This window comes from Corvus moneduloides, chromosome 14 (genome assembly GCF_009650955.1).
Source record: "Corvus moneduloides isolate bCorMon1 chromosome 14, bCorMon1.pri, whole genome shotgun sequence".
NCBI lineage: Eukaryota > Metazoa > Chordata > Aves > Passeriformes > Corvidae > Corvus > Corvus moneduloides.
In genome coordinates, this window is record NC_045489.1 from 20,096,156 (window position 1) to 20,115,574 (window position 19,419).

Genomic DNA, 19,419 nt, shown 5'->3' on the forward strand with positions numbered 1-19,419 from the left:
TGTTTTAAGGTGATAAATATTTGCCTCAGTTGCTTTTTACATCCCATAAAATACATCAGGGCATAAGAGCAGCAGTGTTCAAACCCGAGGCTGTGCCCTTCAGTTCAGTCACTGACTCGGCTACTCAGATGTTCTGAGGGTGCTACCTGAGCTTCCCAAGCCCTCAGCCCCACTCACACCCCCACCTGCCCAGGCACGTGTGATCCTGACAGTGCAGCCCTGCCCAGACCGGCCTCCCACCCCTCCACACCACCACCACGAATGGGAGGAAAGTGCTTTTAACAGAGACAATGTTTTCCAGGAATTCCTGGAGGTTTTTATTCACAGAAGCTGTTTGTCAGGGACTCGAGCTTCTTGCTTTCTCTTCTTCATAGTTTCCAGCTTGCCCAGCCTGTGGAACAAGATGCCGGTGTCAGGTCCAAGCTGCCTCCCCTCAAAGGGACACGGCTTTCCATCATAGCGTGCCAGGAACGTCAGCCCGGAGAGACCCCTCTCTGCTGGCCCAACAGCCAGCCGGGACAGCAGCTTGTCTGCCACGTGTGGGACCACGGGCTGCAGGAGCGTCCCGTACACGCGCAGGCACTCCAGCGTCACGTGGAGGATGGTGTCCAGCCAGAGCTGCTCCGCACCATCCCTTCGGTCAAGTTTCCAAGGCCTGTGTCTCTGGAAGAAGCCGTTGGTCTGCCTCACACACTGGGCAATGCATTCCAAAGCCTTGTAGATCTGGAAGCCTTCGAAATAACTATCCACCTGCGCAGGCAGCGAGGCCACTGCTGCCACGAGCTCGTAGTCCTCAGCAGATGCCCTGCCTGTGCGTTTTGCCTCCCTGGAATTCGGGACCTTTGGGAAACAGGGCTCTGAGAAGCGCGGGTAGGTGTTGCTGGGGTTAATGCTGGGGGCTGTGGAGCGATTCAGCAGCCCTCCGAGTGCATCTGCCAGCTCCGAATTCACCAACTTCACCACCTTCTCCTCGTAATAGTCACAATCCCGCTCTGGGACGCCCTGCCGCAACAGGAAGTACCGGAACCCGTCCACGCCGTACTGCCCCACGCACACAGTGGGGTCCACCACGTTGCCCAGGCTCTTGGACATCTTCTGGCCCCGCACAGTCCAGTGGGAGTGCACCAGGATGCGCTCGGGGGGCTCCAGCCCTGCCGCCAGCAGCAGCGCCGGCCAGTACAGCGCGTGGAACTTGAGGATGTCCTTGCCCACGACGTGGTGCACGGCCGGCCACCACGCGCCGTGGCTCTCGGGGTACCCCACCACGCTCAGGTAGTTCACCAGGGCATCCACCCAGACGTAGATGGTCTGTGTGGGGTCACTGGGGACGGGGATGCCCCACTGCAGCCGGCTTCGCTCGCGGGACACCGACAAGTCTGGCAAGTCCTCGTCCAGCCAGCGGAGCACGCACTGGTAGAAAGGGTCAGGAAAAATGGCACGTGGGTTGTCCCGGAGCCAGTTCTGCAAGGGATCCCGGAATGCTGAGAGCCTGAACATGTAATTCTCTTCCTTGGTCCAGTGCACCTGGGACAGCAGGGGAGGAAAGGATTATGGCCCCAAGAACAGGCTGACAATTTGCACACACCGTTCTCAGCACGGAGTTTGTCGCACACTGCCCATGTCTGGGTGTCCTCCCATGCCATGGGAAGCTCTCAGCATCTTTCCAGGACTAGTAGGAACCTTCTTACCCAAGACACTGCCTCCTTGAGATCCCCAGGAACACACCTGAGGCCTCAGGCACCTGGGATGGTTCAGCATCCTGCTTCTAAAAACACTTGTAACCCTGGGAAGGAACACCCTTACACCTGCCAGGTTGATGTGACATCAGAAAGGAGTTAGGGAGATGAGAATACACCTTCTTAACAACATAGTTCTGCAATAATAGTGGAACATCACAAAAAGACAAAATGACATTGTAAATCCTGCCCTACTGCCACTCCTGGTGCCTGCCTTTGTTTTCCTGGGGCTGTACTCCTCTTTTTCCTCAGTTTATGCTTTAATGCCTCTGTCACTAACTTTGTTTGCTTACAGCACCGACAGCACTTCTCCCCCACAGTTAAATCCATTAAATGACACATTTAGCTAAACCAGTGAAAACTTGGTGGGTGGATGTGGTACGAGTGAGCTGTGTAAGGCACTCAGGGATCCGTGGCTGGGTCAGCAATCTTGCGGTGTACAAGGAAGACCTGAAGAACATCATTCAAAGACATCTTCACCTCCAGGCTCCACCAGATGCCAGAACCCACTCACTCACCAGAAGTCTGGCATGTGCAAACTCCCCCTTTTCCTTCACAAAACTCCCAAGGAAGGAACTGCCCAACCGCCTCTTTCAGGCTGGAGATGAACCTTCCCATCCCTTCCCACCACACTGCAAGAGCTTCTCTGCTCCATGCACACTCCTGTTTCCTTGGACTGTTCAACAGGCAAGGCCAGGAACTGTTCTCATGGTAGCTTGACTTTGAAGTCTGCTGATTGTTTTAGGTCTGAAGAACGATTACTTCGCTTGGAAACTTATATTTTCCCCAATTATCTTAGGTGCTTTCTCAAGAGTTACTATTTGCCAATAAAGCCCTTTCTGTGTGGACCAACACTCCCACATCCCAGCCTCATACAAACACCACAGGAGCATGACCTGTGCTGAGCTCTGAGCAGGATTATCTGTAGCTGCTGGATTAAATCATGTAACTCCACACTTTGTAGAAAGCAGTGGTAGAGAGACTCTTGGGCAGGTACCACACTCCTGGGCGCACCCATTTAGGCTGACCCCAGGCAGGTGATGTTACAGTGCTTTAGGCAGGACCAAAACCCATTTAAGAGATGGGTAAGTGTCCAGAGCCCAAACTGAACTGTCTCACAAAACAGGTTTGAAACTCTGAACCCCCAAGGAACGCCTCAGCTACTATATACCCATATCCTCCTGTCCAGCTAACTTCTCTCATCACCCCTGCAGAATACCATTCCCAGGCCAGCAGCCTGTGGAGCAGCAGGGGCTGAATCCTTCCTATGGCACATAGCTACAATGTGCCCCTGCCAGGTGGGGTCTGGCAGCTCTCCCTGGGATCCCCATTCACCACTGTAACACAGAGAATCACAGAATCCCAGAATGGTTTGGGTTGGGAGGGACCTCAAAGCCCATCTTGTTCCACTTGTACCCCGCTGCCACGGGCAGAAACACCTTCCACTACCCCAGGGTGCTCCAAGCCCCGTCCAACCTGGCCTTGGACGCTTCCAGGGATGGGACAGCCACAGCTTCTCCGGGCACCCTGTGCCAGGGCCTCTCCACCTGCACAGGGAAGAATTTCTGCCCAATATCCTACATAATCCTGTCACTCTGAATCCATTCCCCCTTGTTCTGTCACTCTAGGCCCTTGTAAATAGCATCTCTTCATCTTCCTCATTGGCTTCCTTTAGGTAAGGGAGGGTAATTAGGTCATCCCAAAGCTTCTCTTCTCCAGGCTGAACAATCCCAATTCTTTTAGCCTTTCCTCAGGGCAGAGCTGCTCCATTCCTCTGATCGTCTTGGCAGCCTTCTCCAGACTCGCTCCAACAGCTCCAGGTCCTTCCTGTGCCGGGACCCCAGGGCTGGAGGCAGCTCTGCAGGTGGGGTCTCACCTGAGTGCGGCAGAGGAGCTGAACCCCCCCATTCCTGCTGCCCTCGCTGGGGAATCAGCCCAGCACCCAGGGGGTTTCTGGACTGACAGGTGACACTCTATTGAAATACAGGTGAGCCTCAGCCAACAAAAATTAGCAAAAGGCTACGGGAAGCATTAAACACCCCAAATTTGGCCAGAGCAGAGTGGCAGGTGAGGGGGCAGCGCTCCTGCAGCGCCCTTACCTCGTGGCCGGTCTCCACGGACACCTTGCAGGGGCGGCCCTGGGCGTCCGTGCGCTCGGCCAGCTGGCTCTCGGGCAGGAAGCTCTCCTCGGGCGTGCAGTACCAGCCCTCGTAGGAGCCCTTGTAGAGCACCCCGCCATCGCGGAGGGCCCCCCAGAAGTGCTGCACGGCTCGCTGGTGCCGGGGCTCGCTGGTGCGGGTGAAGTCGGTGTAAGCGACGCCGGCCTGGGTCAGGGCCTGGCGGAAGAGCCCCGAGACCCGCTCGCAGAGCTCCGCGGGCGACGTCCCCGCCGCGGCCGCGGCCTGCTGGATCTTCAGCCCGTGCTCGTCGGTCCCTGAAACGGAGAGAGCCCGCGGGGCTGTGGGGAGAGGCCGGGGGGACACAGGGGCCCGGGGACACGGGGAGGGGAGTCAGCCCCGGCAGAAGGGGTCAGCCCCGGGGAGGGGGCTCGGAGCGGGGGCTTCGCTGACCCGTGCAGAGCCGGGCCGGGCCGGCGGCGCGCAGGCGGCGGTGGCGGAGCAGCGCGTCGGCCAGCAGCGCCGAGTACAGGTGCCCGATGTGCGGCGGCCCGTTCGCGTAGAAGATGGGGGTGGAGAGCAGCAGGCGGCGGCCGGGCCCGGTGGCGGTGGCGGTGGCGGCGGCGCGGCGGAGCGGGCGCAGGAGGCGGCGGGGCGGCCGCCACATGGCGGCGGCGGCGGCACCATCGATGCGGCGGCGCGGAGCGGCCGCCCGGAAGCGGCGGGAGGCGCGTGCGCGGCGGGGCCGGGCCGGGCCGGCGGGGCCGCGACCGAGCGACCGGCGAGCGACCGGCGACATGATCCGCTGCCGCGCGGCCCTGGCGCGCGCCCTGCGCCCCCCGCCGCGGGGACGCGCCCACGCGGGTCAGTGCGGGGCCGGGGCCGGGGCCGGGGCCGGGGCCGGGGCCGGGGCCGGGGGGCACCGGGCGCCATTCCCGCCGCTCCGTCCCGCGGCCCGGGGCTGGCTCAGGCCCGGGGCCGGATCCCAGCCGGGAGCGCCGTTTGCGGAGGGCACCGGGCCGGGCGGTCACCCCGCGGGATCGGTGCGGGGCCCGGGGCGCTGCGGGAGGGGGCGCGGGGAGGTGCGGATGCTTCGGGAACGCGTTTGGGAACCGTGAATTACCCGGAGCTGCTTGAGACCTTGGTCGCCTTTCGGGTGCTGGTGGCTTTGGTGCGGTTTTTGTCACAAATAAGTGCCTTCAGGCTGGGGTGAGGCGGGTTCTGCACTCGCCGGGTGGGAGCAGGTGGAGGTGGGGGTGGAGAGAGCCCAAACCTCTCCCGGGAGCATCGGCCGTGCTGGGAGCAGCGCTCGGAGCCGTCCCCGCCATCGCTCGCTCCGTTTAGGGATGAGTTGGGGCGGCCGTGGCTGTGATTTGGTGATGGAGAAATGAAACGCTGTGCAGCGGCTCAGCCAGGGGTGCCCCTTGTCCCGCTTGCGCAGCGGGAGCTGCCTGCACCTGGATCTGCTCATTTCCACCGGCGATGCCCTTTTTGGCAGCAGAAGCCCGTTCCTGTGGTGGTTTATCCCGGTGGAATGAGCTGTGTGAGCAGAGCGAGTTTGGTTCCGGTGTAAGCATCCCTGCTGCCGGCCCTGGCCGGGTTAGCTCAGCCTCTGCTTGCTTGTGCTGGAGCCAGGTGCATCCTCGGACAGGAGAGGCCTGGAGAGGGTGTAGGAACCACCAATTCACCTCTCCGTGCTCGGCCAGCCCGGCGTGGCTGGATGCGGCAGCTGCAGGCAGCCTTTCCAGCTGCCTAGAGATGCTCCTGCTCTCCATCAGTTCAGTTACCCCTTGATCTCACAGGTATTTTGGTATCCACAGCTGCCCGGAGCACATTGTTGTGGCTCAGGATAAGTCGCTCAGATGTGGTGCTGGGTTTTCCAAACAAGGAATTTGTTTGGGTTCAGAACTGACTTAGTCTCTAAATTTCCAGACTTACCTTTGTATTGACAGTGTTTTTGTGTTGTTTTCTCCAACAAATTGTGTTCCTTAGGCACGTTGTTGCAGCGCTGGAATGTGCCCCCAGACCTGCAGCTGAGCAGACAAGTGGCTAGCACAGGCATGCCTGGGCAAAAGGGCAGTAATTCGGTTTTTGTCCTTATTGTGGGCTTGTCCACCTTAGGAGCAGGTGCCTATGTAAGTAGAAAGGTGGTTCCTGGGAAGAAGCCGCAATCCATCTCTCCTGTCGAGCATTTGCTGTATTCCAGCTCTCTTTACTCAGCTTTTGATCTCTGTAGCTTTATCTCTTGTTTCCTCCTTCAGAAAACTTCAAGGGGAGCTAAATGGAAATTAACTTCTTATGATTACTTGGGTTTTAACTGTAATTTCAGTTACCTTTTAAGTTTTTTTACCTTAAAGGCACTCTTGGGTTTTTTTGTTATGACCAACCACAGCTCTGTCTGTTGCCTTGTATGGGACAAACAATTCCTTGCCAAATCTCAGTTCAGAACATTTGTTTAACTGGTGTAAGTATACCAAATCAACCCCCAGCTGGGGAGCATTTATGTCCTACTCGAAAAGGATAAAGATTTTCAGCCTGACTTAAAGAGTAAATGACATTCCCAGAGAGCTGAAGAGTATCAGCATTGCCTGGGAGTGGATAGACCCCAGGCTTAAATCACACAAATCTTTGTTTCCAAGCTCTTTCTCTTGGAGGATCATGTTCATTAAAAGTTCAAAATCCCAATTTTCTCCTAAGGAAGCTCCTGGGGAAGGGGAAAAAAAATTCAAAACAGTGCATGGAAGAAAAATATTTTCCCATTACCTTTAAATATAATTATTTCCTGTGCCCTGCTGTCCTTTTCTCTGGCAGACAAGGTAGCTGAAATTACAAAGCACACTCTGCTTTTCCCAAGACCTGTTTAATCAAGAATCCTTCCTAATATTCAGCTCTTTCCCTCTTCTCTTCCATTGCCTGTCTTCCCCTGCAGTTTTGCAATGCCATCAGCTAAGATGCCCTTCTAGATCCCTGACGTCTTCAGGTGTTCCTGGCAAAGCTGGCAGCAACCTCTTGTTATACTTAATAGTGGGAGGAACAGTCACTGGGACAGGAGCTTATGTAAGACGCTTCCCTAAAGGTGTTTGTGGGGTGGGAGGGTGGAGGGGGGGCACCTGTCTGTACCTCCCACCCTGTTACCCTTCACTTCCAGCCCTCTTCGTGCTCCCTGGCCTCAGGTATTTCATTTTCAAGGGACATTGCCAAATAATTTAAGGTTACAAATTGGATACTCTCAAGTGGTGCAGTTCTTAGTGGGGAAACCTGCCTTAGAATTAACCTTTCCACATTAAGTAAATCTGAACCCAAACTGGCCATCTTTGGCTTCTGTCTGTGTAAGGGCACAAATTATTAATTAATGCACCTCTCCCAATATCAGTAATGTTGGCATGCAGAAAAGGAAATAATACCTGAATATAAGTGTGCTAAAGGGAAGGGAAGAAAACTTGTTCAACTTGGTGATTTCCTCAGGGAAGAGCACTGAAACATCACCCCATGTCCTGGCAAAGTATAGTTCTGTTTCTGACTAGAAATAACTTGACATTGTCCCATTGGAAATATTTATCCTCAAGGCCTGATCTCATGTTTTGCCTGTGCATAATAGTGTTTTTTCCTGAAGGATCAGATTTAATTTGCTGTATGCTGCCCTTTGGACTCGCTTAAAACCTTCCTGGTTCTGCCTGTAAAGGCAGAGGTGGTTTGTTAACCTTGGCTTTTCTGTCTCGAAGCAAAAGGCTTTAAAAATACTTTTATCTTAATTCTTCTCTACACTGACAAGTTCCTGGTTTCTAATATTTCTGACATTTCTCCAGTTCCCTGGACAGGCTTTTGTCCTGTGCTCTTTTTTGTGCCTGGCATTAAATTCCTCCATTCTCGTTTGAGCCTATTTGCTATAAAACACCAACTTGTGAGGATTGGCAAATGAAATTTGATGTCATGCACATGACAGAGACTATTAGCAAGGCTGGGTATTGCCTTAAAGAAAGGTTTGCTTCCCTCTAATTTTTTACCCTTGGGGAAAAATACGGGACACTGACCTGCTCCCAGCACTCCCAGTGTCTTCAGCTCCTGTCCATTGCCAGCTTTTCTTGGAAGCTAAAGTGACATAAGAGATGTCTGTCCCAGTAAATTGTACATGCAGGCTCTGCTTATGCTGTATCCCGAGTTTCACAGTCAGATGAGCAGATCAGCATTCAGCTGGAAGAGATTCCATGTCCAAGGGCCAGTACCTGGAGCAGCCCCGCTCCCGTGGCTCAAGGCCCTGCTAATGTCAGGGTGTCCCCACTGCCACCACCGTGCCTGTACCACCTGGCCTAGAGCAAGCCAGTCAGGTTGTTGGCTCTGCCCAGCTGCTCTGGGCTTTGGAAGCTGGGAGATGCTTTTTCTTTGGATTTGTCTCCATTTCTGCAGCCTTGTGTTGTGTCATGGCCCAGCTTGCATGTGGTCTTGGGGCTAGTTTGGCTGCATTTCCTTCATTGGAGCTGGTTCTCCTTGGAAGGGGTGTGCAGCCAGACACCTGCAGGAAGGTTCATTGCTTCTGGGAAGCAGCCAGACATCCAAGGCTCATCACACCAGGTGGAGCAGGTCATTTTCTGAGCCCATTCCTGATGGGAGCCTTGTCCAGGGAGGTGTATTTTGCCCCACATGTTGTCACTGGCTTTTCCAGCACGTGGGGTGGACAAAAGCCTGCCAGGGCCAGCAGCAGGGTGGTGCCTTGGTGCTGTAAGGTGGACAAGGTAAATGTCTGCTGTCTGTCTGCAGGTGTACAAAATACTGAAGGATAACAAAGAGCGATTCACCAGGCGGGTCTCGACGGTAACCACGCGGTCCCAAGACGATGAGCCCTCTGCCTCCGGTGGGTACCAGCCCACCAGTTCTGGGGTTGGCTCTGTTCTTTGTGAGCTTGAGGCCTCCAAAACAAAGGGAACAGAGGCTCTCTGGAATCACAGACGTGCCTGCAGAGGATTGTACCTCTCAGTGTGTGCCGTTGTTTCAGAATTCCCATTCAAGGCCAGGTTGGACAGGACTTGGAGCAGCCTGGCCTAGTGGAAAGTGTCCCTGCCCATGGTAGGGCGGTGGAACTGGATAAGCTTTAAGGTCTCTTCCAGCCCAGCCCGTTCTGGGATTCTGTTATTCTGTGACTTCCCAGCACAGAAGACAGCGCTGGCTCCATGACCCAGAACAGGCTGTTTTACAGAGGATGAAGTAGGATGTCTCCCGGGGCTGATTTCTGTCATTTACTCCTTCTGTGATAAAAAGAGAAAGGAGTGAGCCCTGCTTCTGGCTTTTGCCTTTGCACAGTCTAGCAAGTACACTGATTCCTGAGGGCCTCTTTCCCTGGCTGCTGGAGAGCCTGTTCATCCTGGAGTCAGCCCTGAACTGCAGCTCCCAAACTGCAGCCTGTACTTCGCTGAATTAAGCGGATTTCAGGTGCAGGTGCTGCTCCTGGGGGCGCAGCAGGTGAGTTCTGGTGCTAATACTGAACTGCCTGGTTAGTCCCTGCCTACGGATTAACCGCATGTTGCTCAGCAACAGGACCTGCTTGTGGGAGGAGGTGCCTTCTGCAGGAACTCAAAAGTTGTCTCCTTGAACAAAATTACAGAAAAACGTGCCTTGGCCTTTTGGGGAACTTCCCTTTCTTACAAAGTGTACACTGGTTGGCCAGTGCAGAGTTTTGGGCTTGCTGAGAAAAACCAGTTTGCTGAAATCTGACTGATTCCTGCAGGGAGCAGCTTTGGGAGAAGCAGCAGCGGGGTTCTTGGGAAGGATGCTGGGGCAGAAGGAGGACAATTTCCAAAGGAAGTCTGGATGTGGAAGGCCCCTGGTGACACACTCTGTGCCCTGGGGCTGGGCCATTTGCCTGTATTTGCAGTAAGCTGTCCCATCTGTCACCTGCAGCTCCGAGCACTCATCCCAAGGTCCCGTCCCACGTCCCTTTCCTGCTCATTGGTGGAGGAACCGCTGCTTTCGCTGCTGCCAGATCCATCCGGGCCCGCGACCCCGGAGCCCGGGTAAGAGCTGTCCTGCTCCAGAGCCCCTGTGTGTGCTCCCATTTGCCTGCTGTCGCTCCAGCTGATGTGTTTCCTGGCCAATTAAAGGTGCTGATTGTGTCTGAAGACCCTAACCTGCCCTACATGCGTCCACCTCTTTCCAAAGAACTGTGGTTTTCCGATGATCCCAACGTGACAGAAACGTTGCGGTTCAAGCAGTGGAATGGCAAGGAGAGGAGGTACGTGGCACTGCAGGTGACAGGGCGCAGGAGAGTGTTTAGTGACGAGGTGACAATGACCAAACTGTTCTTGGGAGAGAACCACCAGCCAGTGGAGCACTGAGGAGCAGGGAAGGCTGTGTCGGTGCTGGCAGGGGTTGAAGAATTCTGCTTCCCACCGGGGTTCGCTCAGGACTCGATACCTCTTGAACTTTGCTGTGATTCCCCTTAGACACATCCCTCTATGGGCAGGAGTCCTCTGAAATAAGTTAATAAAGGTGAAGCTCCACAGGTTAGAGCAGAGGTCCAGGGACATGGGATCACACTTGATTTTTTTGACTTCTGTGATTAAGCCTTTCTTGGTGGTTGGATTTGATGATCTTTTCCAACCTGACCAATTCTGTGATTCTGTGATCCAAACCCTCGAACTTCAACAGTGTGAAGACCCTAATTCTTAAAAATAGATAAATAATTGTGGAGCTTGTTATGGATGCACAGAGTTGTCTTTGTCTCATTGGAGCTGCTGAACAGCTGGATTTCTGGTGCCCCAGAGCTAGTGGAACCTGTTTGGTAATGGAGCTTCTCTCAGTATCTATTTCCAGCCGCCGTCTTTCTATGTGCCTGTCGAGGACCTGCCTTCTGTGGAAAATGGTGGGGTGGCAGTTCTGCCTGGCAAGAAGGTGGGTACAGCACTGGCTCTTGTTCCTACAGCTCTTCTAAGCAGAGCCTGCATTCCAAGGTGGTACTGAACCACTGGAGTTGGAGGGGGAGTTGGCTGGGAAGGGAATTTGTATAAGTTTGGGAAAAGTGTGATGGAGCAGAGACTATGCTACTCTGAAGTGAAGTTGGGAGAAGGCAAGAGGAATAGAAGTGAGCTGAGGGAAGATGATAAGGAAGAGAGGTGGATAAGTTTGGAGTCTGGGCATGGGACAAAAATATGTAGACCTTAGAGATGGGGTGTGACAAGTGGGAACTGGGCTGTGTGGGCTGGAGGGTGAGGTGAGGAGAGCACAGAGATCGAGGTAGTGGGTGATGAGGTGAGCAGGAGCACTGTGCCAAAGCAGCAGGAAGGTGGAGAAATTTATGGTGAACCTTCTAACATATTTATATCCTCAGTTTTTTGTATGTTGCTATGATAAATGTCAGTGATTCCTCTTCCTGCTGAGCTGTGCTCTGTCTGAGCCCATTTCACACTCAGACCATGGGAAGATCAGCCTGAGCTATGGTGACTCCCAAAGAAGTTGCCTCAATTCCCACTTCCAGTCCTCTCACTTCCCCACTCCTGCCCCCACCCTAAACCTAAAGGTGGGAGAATGTTAATTCCAAGATTGCATCTCTGATCAGCAGTCCATGAAGTGAAGAGCTCGAGCTCAGCTGGGTTCATCTTGCAGGTTGTGCACATGGATGTCAGAGGGAACACGGTGAAGCTCAGTGATGGCACCCAGATATCCTACGACAAATGTCTCATTGCCACTGGTAAGTGTTGGGTTTTGTCTCTTGTTCCTGGTCTTGTGCCAGGCTTTTTATTTCAGTGACATTTAGCTAGAGATAAATTCTCTGGAGCACCTCCCCTCTGGAGCCAAGCTGGGAGAGCTGGGGGGGGTCCAGCTTTAAGGTCCCAAACCATTCTGTGATTCTTTGGTTCTGTTTGAGAAGAAGTTTCTGCAGTGTCAAACATGCTGGGGAGCAGTCCTGTGAAGGACAGTTGTGCAGCCAGCCACGCTGGGTTTCTCACCTGCCTTGCATCATCAGCTTTTCTGGGACATTCAGACAGCAGCAGGGATACTGGGATATTCCCATACCGGAGCAGTTTGGGAAGCACGGTTGAGATCCGAGACAGCTTTGCACTGTCTGGATATCCAGTGCCATGGCCGTGGTGTCATTGGTCTCTCTTCTCTCCTCCCTGTGTCCAGGGGGATCCCCAAGAAACCTGCCTGCCATTGAACGAGCAGGAAAGGACGTGCAGAAAAGGCTGACCCTGTTCCGAAAGGTAACCTCAGGTGCTGCCAGCCGGCTGAGGCTCAGTGAGTCAGAGCCACTTGCCACTGCTTTCCGTTTTTAAACTCCTCTGCTTTGGGTCGGGACAGTCCTGCCTTGGCAGTGCCCCCCTCAGACGGTGCCCAGGAATCCATTGGCTGCTTATTCCTTCTCCCAGGCAGGAAACCAGGGTAGAGTCTACTCAACCACTCACCTGCTTGCCTCGGCCCGAGAGCTGTAATAGTGTGTGGATTATGGGGTTTAGGTATTTTTTAAAGTTTCCCTCCTGTGTGACTTTGCTGCACCTTCCAAAGTGAATAAAAGCCATTGAATGTGGCCAAAATCTTCTGGAATTTGCTGCAGAGTTGTTTGGTTTTTTTTTTTTTTGGCAAACTCTACTTTTCTTGAAGATGTGGGATTTGGAAGAAGAAGCATGCAGCCTTCCCTTTAGTCATGTTCAGGGAATGGATTGGGAATAAGAAGGCATATGGGAGTCTTGTGTTCTGTGCTGGACTTGCCCTGAGCTGTGGTCTGCTCAGTGGGGAAGGGAGGGATGGATGCTGTGAGCTGTGGCATCCTTGTACTGGGTGTGCTGTGGGACATTTGAGTTTAGAAGTTTTATTGTAGCTGCCCTTGAAATGTAGGGGGAAATGCAGGCATTTGAGATTTCCTGGACAGGGAAGAGCTTGCACAGACTTAAGGAATCCAGGGGGGTTTTTCTATGCAACAGGCAAACAGGAGGAAGGAGCAACACATGTCCTTTTCCAGGCTGGGGAGAGTCACTCTTATTTCAAAGGGACAGACTGGAGACAAATGCTTTCTGCTGCCATTCCTGTTTAGAGAGGATTGGAAATGGGGGTAAATGTTCTTTCAGATCGAGGACTTCCGAAGGCTGGAGAAGATTTCCAGGGAAGTCAAGTCCATCACAATTATTGGTGGTGGATTCCTCGGCAGCGAGCTGGCCTGTGCTCTGGGAAGGAGAGGTGAGTGTGTGTCCCCAGCTGTGACAGGCACTGAGTGGCAGCAGCCTCACATCAGAAACTTCTTTTCACTCCCCAGCTGCTCAGTTTTTGCACAGCCTCTGTCTTTGCCTGAAGGAAACAACACACGGGTGTTTTGTTGGCTGAGGCTCTCCCAGTTTCTCCCTCATTAGCTGCCCAGCAGCCCCTGACCACAGAGGTGGGAGCTCTGCAGGCCAGTGTGAGCTGCAAAGTCATTCCACCCTCTGAAAAGTCACATTTGTTCTCTGTGCTCAAAGCCACCCTCAAACTATGATTTTGAGGTTGGAACTGGATGATCGTTAAGGTCCCTTCCAACCAAAAGCATTCCTTAATCCTGTGATTTCAAAAAGGTGGTGAGCAGCTGGATTCTGACTGTCAGTGTGTGAGTAGTGCCTTTATGGTAATTTTAAAAAGTTTTTTGCCAAAATACCAAGCATTTACCCTAAAAGTCTGTTACCTAGAGTTTGCAGGTGTATGAGAAGCAGTGGTCAGTCACTTTGTGACCCCTTGGGAGTCAGAACTCCCAGATTTGGAAACTTCTGTCAAGCTCCTTGTGTAAAGTAAAGCCTGTGTGTCCTGACATCTGCTGCTGCTCTTTATCCTGCTGCTCTGTGCTTCCCTTCCAGCACGAACCCGAGGCCTGGAGGTGATCCAGCTGTTTCCAGAGAACGGCAACATGGGCAAAGTCCTGCCCGAATACCTGAGCAACTGGACCACAGAGAAAGTCCGAAGAGGTGAAGCTGCCGAGTGGGTTTGGGCTGCTGCTGCTGGGCAGCTGCTCCTGGGGACATCCAGTTCCCTTCTGTCTCTGCAGCCTTGGGAAGGCTGGGCCCTGCAAAGTGGCCCAGGTGCAGCACAGGGGAAGTTGTAGTTCAGGCAGCTTGGGCAGCACAGGGCTGCCATGAACCCCTGGCTTCTTGGCAGTTCCTCTGGGAAGGCTGAGCAAGCAGGCTTGCTGATGGCAGTGAGGCTTTCCTTCCCTGTGGCTGTTTCCCTGGAAAGATCTCTGTGCCCGTGCACACACCAGGTGTGTCAGGCCAGGTGCTGCAGTGTTTGGCTGATAATGTCAGTAAGGTCTAAGACACCTTTTTCCATCTGCTGCATTAAGTGCAAAATAATCCTGTGCATTGGGAAGTGGAGGGGGGAGAGGGAGGAGGAATGTCATTGGGTGTGGATTGCAGCACCTGATACCCACAGGTCTGAGTTAATTTCTTTTTTTGGAAGCTGCTTTGTTGGACCTCTGAGTCTGGCTGTGGCACAGCAATAGGTAATTGAGCGTCCTTAGCTCCTGAACACCTGTTTTAGGGAATTCTTTCGGATGTGGCCTTGTCATCACATGAGATGTACTTTGGATTGTCATTTAAGCAGCTTTCAGACTTTGTATCTGGGTTTCTCCTCGTGCTTCCCCCAGAGCTGCACTAGCACATGCAGCAAAGCTCGGGTGGGCTCTGTCTTGGTTCCTCACCTGGATCTGTCTGCACCAGCCACCTGCTGCAGGTGGGATCTGCCCAGCCCTGGGCAGGCAGTGAGGCAGTGAGGTGTCCTGTGCTCCTTTCCAGAGGGGGTCAATGTCCTGCCCAATGCTGTGGTCAAATCCGTCTCTGTGTCCGGCAACCGGCTGCTGATTAAACTGAAGGACGGCCGGAAGGTAAATGGAAAAGCAGGGAGAGGGCAACATTTGCAGGGGCATGCAGGGAATTAACATCCTAATTCTGCATCCCCAAACAGGTGGAGACAGATCACATTGTGGCTGCGGTGGGGCTGGAGCCTAATGTGGAACTGGCCAAGTCAGCGGGGCTGGAGGTGGACTCCAACTTCGGGGGGTTCCGGGTGAACGCGGAGCTGCAGGCGCGCTCCAACATCTGGGTGGTGAGTGTGGGCACAGCTCTGCTGCTGCTGCTGCTGCTGCTGCTGCTGCTGCTGCAGCGGGACACTCGAGTGGCACGGAGGAGGTGACCAGCGTGAGCAGGAGCGAGTGAGGAGAGTAAGGAGAGCGGTGTAGCGCAGGCCCAGAGCCTGGTCAGGCACTGCAGCCGCCTTGTTGCCGTGGTAACCACGGCGAGTTTGGAATATTTATGCTGTGTAAGAGGAGTTGGGGTAACCTAAAGATAGCCTGGATCACTCGCTTGCATAAGAGTCCCTTGGTGGGCGTTGAGACTTTGATTCCTCTGGAAAACGTAGCTCATGCTGGCTTATTTTTCCAAGGATCGGTGCAAAATGCTGAGAAACTGGGAGTTGTGTAGTCCAGGGAGTGGGATGAGGTAGTGGTGGTGTTCGGGGGTTTGCCAGAAAAACTCAGTTCCTTGTTCCACTTGGTCTCTTCCCGATGTTTTTTTTTTTGTTTGGGCACTAATGGAAGCTGTCCCTGTCTCGGGGCTCACGGGATGGTTCTCTCCAAGGCAGGGGATGCTGCCTGCTTTTATGACATCAAACTGGGCCGGAGGCGCGTGGAGCACCACGACCACGCCGTGGTGAGCGGGAGACTGGCTGGAGAAAACATGACAGGAGCTGCAAAGCCCTACTGGCACCAGTCCATGTTCTGGTAACGGTCCTTTCCTCTTTGGGGGTTCCTCGCGTGGCCACGTTGCAGGAGCTTGGACAAGATACACCTCGGGAAGTGTCTGTTTCCCAAGAGGAGTGAAACCACCTCAGCAAACACCTTGTACAGCTTCATGTTCCTAAAGCTCAGGGCGGGGGAGGTGTTTGAGCGTTTGCTGCTCTGCCCTCACCTCCCTCAAGTGTTTTTCCTTCCTGCAGATCCCAGTTTCTCCCTGAACGAGTCCCATTCCGCAGAGCAAGGAGCAATACAGAACAGCCCTTTCCTCAGAGCAGACTGATTTACAGGTTGAATCTAGCAGCAGATTTTCTGTTAGGGTTATCTGAAGTTCCCCAGCCCAGTGTGTGGGTCTGAGTGTTGCACTTTGCTGAGCTGATGCTTTAGTAGCAAAGCATTGCTGCATCCAGGTGTACCTGAGAAGTTGTTTTCCAGAGAGAGGTATCAGGAAAATGGGCAATTTTGCTATATTTTCCTGAAGTTCTTTTTAAAACAAAATGAATGAAAACAGAACAACAAAACAACAACAACAAAAAAAAGCCCCACAAAAAATCCAAAAGGCTGTTAGCTCAGCCCAGTTAAAAATCCCAAATCCTGTTTGTTAACAGGATTTCAAATATGGGTAAAAGAGTTCCAGTTTTCTCAGGGAAATCTCCTCAGAAATAGTTATTTATGACCTGCTGTCATTTACCTGAGCTCTTGGTCTGTTCTGCCTGGACTTGGGGCCCAGAGCATTTCTCACTTCACTTTTAAACAAGAAACCGAGCCACAGAATCCTTGAGGTTGGGAAAAACTTCAGAGGTCATCAGGTGCAGCTAAGGACACAGAGACAGCCATTTCCCAGGGGTGCTTTCCCTCGGGATGCTCTCAGCCATGACCAGATGCAGGTGAAGGAGGGCTGTGAGTTGCAGCCCCGTGTTTGTTGGCAGGTGTCACACTGTGCCAGCCCTCACAGAGTGACACTTCCTTCCCCCGTGCTGAAAAGCTGGGAAATGACAAGAATTCCTCATACATTTTGTCAGCATGCTCAGGATCCCGATCCTCTTGGAGAGAAGGTTGTGTGGAGACCTCGCAGCATCTTCCAGTGTCTGAAGGGGCTGCAAGGAGAGAGGGACTGGAGTGACAGGACAAGGGGGAGTGGCTCCAAACTGACAGAGGGGACATTTAGGTTCAATATATGGAAGAAATCCTTCCCTGGGAGGGTGGGCAGGCCCTGGCACAGGGTGCCCAGAGCAGCTGGGGCTGCCCCTGGATCCCTGGAAGTGTCCAAGGCCAGGCTGGACATTGGGGCTTGGAGCAATCTGGGATAGTGGAAGGTGTCCCTGCCCATGGTAGAAGAGTGGAATGAGATAGGTTTTGAGGTCCCTTCCAGCCCAAATTATTCCATGATCCCTCCTGATCACAGCTGGCATGTTACTGGTGTTCCTTGCAGTGACCCCAGTCTGTGCTGGAGGATTCTGGCAGGGAAGGTCGTGTTGTACATAGATCCAAAGTGGTTTGTGATGCATCTGTTTCCTCAGCATCCTGGGAAACACTTCAGACACCTGGTACTTATTGGTGCCAAACCACAGCTGCTTTGTCTCCTATCAGCACCCCAGTTCAGATCCAGGTGCCCAGTTCAAGGAGGTGTTAGGGCAAGGTGTTCTTCTCTTTAGTCTTTTTTAAATGCTCTCTGAAATACTCACTGAGTGATTGTCCATGCTGCCAAGCCTGGTGTGGATAACAGCACTGCCAGAAGCTGGGAAGCCTCCAGCTGCCTCCCAGGGAGTGGTCCTGAAGGATTTCAGAGTTTTGGTCAGTGAGCTGGTTTTTCTGAAGCTCAGGGCCATGGGTTTGTCATGTCTTGACTCCTTGTTGCACCTGTGTGCACCAAGGACACTCCATGTATCAGTCAGTGTGTGGGTCAGCCTGTGTCCAGCATCGCCCATGCCACGCTGGAGTAAGGAGTGGAGGATGGATGGATGGATGGATGGATGGATGGATGGATGGATGGATGGAATTGCCTTGGATTTGTCTCAATAATGCTACCAATTTATTTTATTCCCACTTCATTCCTAGGAGTGATCTGGGCCCCAACGTGGGGTACGAAGCCATTGGCCTTGTGGACAGCAGTCTGCCCACAGTGGGAGTGTTCGCCAAGGCGACGGCCAAGGACACCCCAAAAAGTGCAACAGAACAGTCAGGTATGGACTGGGGAGCTCCTGCACGTGCTGGTGTGGGGACCACAGAGTCACCCTGACCTCTGAAAGCATGAGGACACAGCAATCTGCTGTCTCGTTTCTAGACCAAGCTTTAAAGGCTGGCTTTGATATTAAAATGTGATTAAAACACAACATTCCTCCAAGAACATGTCAGGGAACGCCTCTACTGACATGTAAACTTTCCCAGGGAAGTTTGAACTCCTCTGTGGCAATAAAATGGTCAGTTTGGGATAACAGAGACAGGGATCCAAGCATGTTTATTTTGTATCCGCTGCCTGCAGGAAGCAGACACTGCTGTCCTTTGCATTTGAGGGTGGAAGTTGGGAACTGTCAGTGTTGTGCTCCATGTTGGGATTGTTTCATCCTTTTGTTAATGAAACTTAGCTTTTGGGGAACACAACTCAAAGGGAAACATCTCAGGCTCCTGCTCTTGAGTCTGCTCCCATCATCACGTCCTGCACTGGGTGTGTGACTCCTCCTGTCTTTGCCTTAGGGACTGGAATTCGATCTGAGAGCGAAACGGAAGCAGAAGCCTCAGAAGTTCAGATCTCTCAAAGCTCTTCACCAACGCCTCAAGTCCCACAGCAAGGAGAAGATTACGGCAAAGGTGTCATTTTCTACCTCAGGGATAAAGTCGTGGTGGGAATCGTATTGTGGAACATCTTCAACAGGATGCCCATTGCTCGGAAGGTCAGTGCAGGGCGAGGGGGGTTTGCTAGAGCGGGACTTTTCTTGTGGAAAAATCAATCTGCCAATTCAAAGTGACGATAAATAAAGGCAGATGTCCAATGGGAGCACTGCTTGTGTGAATTAGGGGAGCTGTCCCTGTGCTTTTTGGTATGGCCTTCCTTCCTGCCTTCCTTTCCGCCTTCCCTGCCTGTCTTCCTGCCTTCCTCCTTTCCTCCCTCCCATCCTTCCCTCCCTCCCTCCCTTAGCAGCCCTTACCCTAAATCCGTGGTCTCTTCATCTTGTCTAAAAGTTGCAGGTTCAAGCCAGGTATCCTGGCTCCAAGTTAGTGCCAGGCTCACCTTTGCAGAGCTGAATCACTTTTTAAAACACTTGCTCTCCCTGGCTGTAAAGGGAAACCCAGAAACAAATCCCACAGGGACGGGAGGTTGGTTTTCCTGCTGTTCCTGTAGGCAGGTGATGGTACATTTAAGACTCCCATGTGAATTTGGGTGTAGAAAGTGCTGTCGTGTTGTGGCTGTCTCAGTCTGGTGCTTCAGAGAGCATCCAAGGAGTTCCTGGCATTGGCTGTGACAGTCCTGCAGCCCTGGCTCTTTATGGGATGTGCGGATTTAATGTGTTCTCCTTCCTCCAGATCATCAAAGACGGGGAGGAGCACGAGGACCTCAATGAAGTAGCAAAGCTCTTCAACATCCACGAAGACTGAGCTTGGCAGCAGGAACAGCAGGCGCGAGTGGGCTGCTGGCTGTGTGCACCCCTTCACCTTCGGAGCTTCCTGGGAGCACGTGGGAATATTCCACTCACCCGAGCCCAGTGTTTGCACCAATAAAGTCAGATTGTTCTAGTCACCTGCTCCCTCCTGCACCGCTGCCTGGCTGGTGAGGAGAGGGGAACGTGCTGCCCACTGGAGTTGGTTTTCCCTTGTGTCAGCCTTGGGGGAGCCT

The 19,419-nt window shown here is 53.2% G+C and overlaps 2 protein-coding genes across 3 annotated transcripts; one reads left to right on the forward strand and one right to left on the reverse strand.

The window, feature by feature from the left end:
- Positions 1 to 276: 276 nt before the first annotated feature.
- Positions 277 to 4,520, reverse strand: MARS2 (methionyl-tRNA synthetase 2, mitochondrial). Its single transcript, XM_032123989.1, has 3 exons — positions 4,307 to 4,520; positions 3,836 to 4,170; positions 277 to 1,524 (listed from the first exon to the last, which is right to left on the reverse strand). Exons 1-3 carry the CDS (start codon positions 4,518 to 4,520, stop codon positions 322 to 324), a joined length of 1,752 nt encoding a protein of 583 aa, XP_031979880.1. The 3' UTR covers positions 277 to 321.
- Positions 4,521 to 4,613: 93 nt separating this feature from the next.
- Positions 4,614 to 19,323, forward strand: AIFM1 (apoptosis inducing factor mitochondria associated 1). Of its 2 annotated transcripts, none has more exons than XM_032123983.1 (16): positions 4,614 to 4,717; positions 5,846 to 5,988; positions 8,609 to 8,702; positions 9,746 to 9,858; positions 9,946 to 10,076; positions 10,645 to 10,735; positions 11,447 to 11,531; positions 11,969 to 12,045; positions 12,907 to 13,015; positions 13,660 to 13,767; positions 14,593 to 14,681; positions 14,762 to 14,902; positions 15,433 to 15,575; positions 17,646 to 17,770; positions 18,282 to 18,478; positions 19,110 to 19,323. In XM_032123983.1, exons 1-16 carry the CDS (start codon positions 4,651 to 4,653, stop codon positions 19,179 to 19,181), a joined length of 1,785 nt encoding a protein of 594 aa, XP_031979874.1. In that variant the 5' UTR covers positions 4,614 to 4,650; the 3' UTR covers positions 19,182 to 19,323. The 2 variants fall into 2 exon arrangements, with proteins under 2 accessions (XP_031979874.1, XP_031979876.1); XM_032123985.1 differs by lacking the exon at positions 5,846 to 5,988 and adding an exon at positions 6,783 to 6,910.
- Positions 19,324 to 19,419: the final 96 nt, after the last annotated feature.

Coding starts and splice junctions, on each gene's coding strand:
- MARS2 (XM_032123989.1), bottom strand. CDS start 4,520: ATGTGGCGGCCGCCCCGCCGCCTCCTGCGCCCGCTCCGCCGCGCCGCC. Junction 4,171..4,306: donor CCCGGCCCGGCTCTGCACGG/GTCAGCGAAGCC, acceptor TCTCCGTTTCAG/GGACCGACGAGCACGGGCTG. Junction 1,525..3,835: donor CCGTGGAGACCGGCCACGAG/GTAAGGGCGCTG, acceptor CTGCTGTCCCAG/GTGCACTGGACCAAGGAAGA.
- AIFM1 (XM_032123983.1), top strand. CDS start 4,651: ATGATCCGCTGCCGCGCGGCCCTGGCGCGCGCCCTGCGCCCCCCGCCG. Junction 4,718..5,845: donor GCGGGGACGCGCCCACGCGG/GTCAGTGCGGGG, acceptor TGTGTTCCTTAG/GCACGTTGTTGCAGCGCTGG. Junction 13,768..14,592: donor CACAGAGAAAGTCCGAAGAG/GTGAAGCTGCCG, acceptor GCTCCTTTCCAG/AGGGGGTCAATGTCCTGCCC.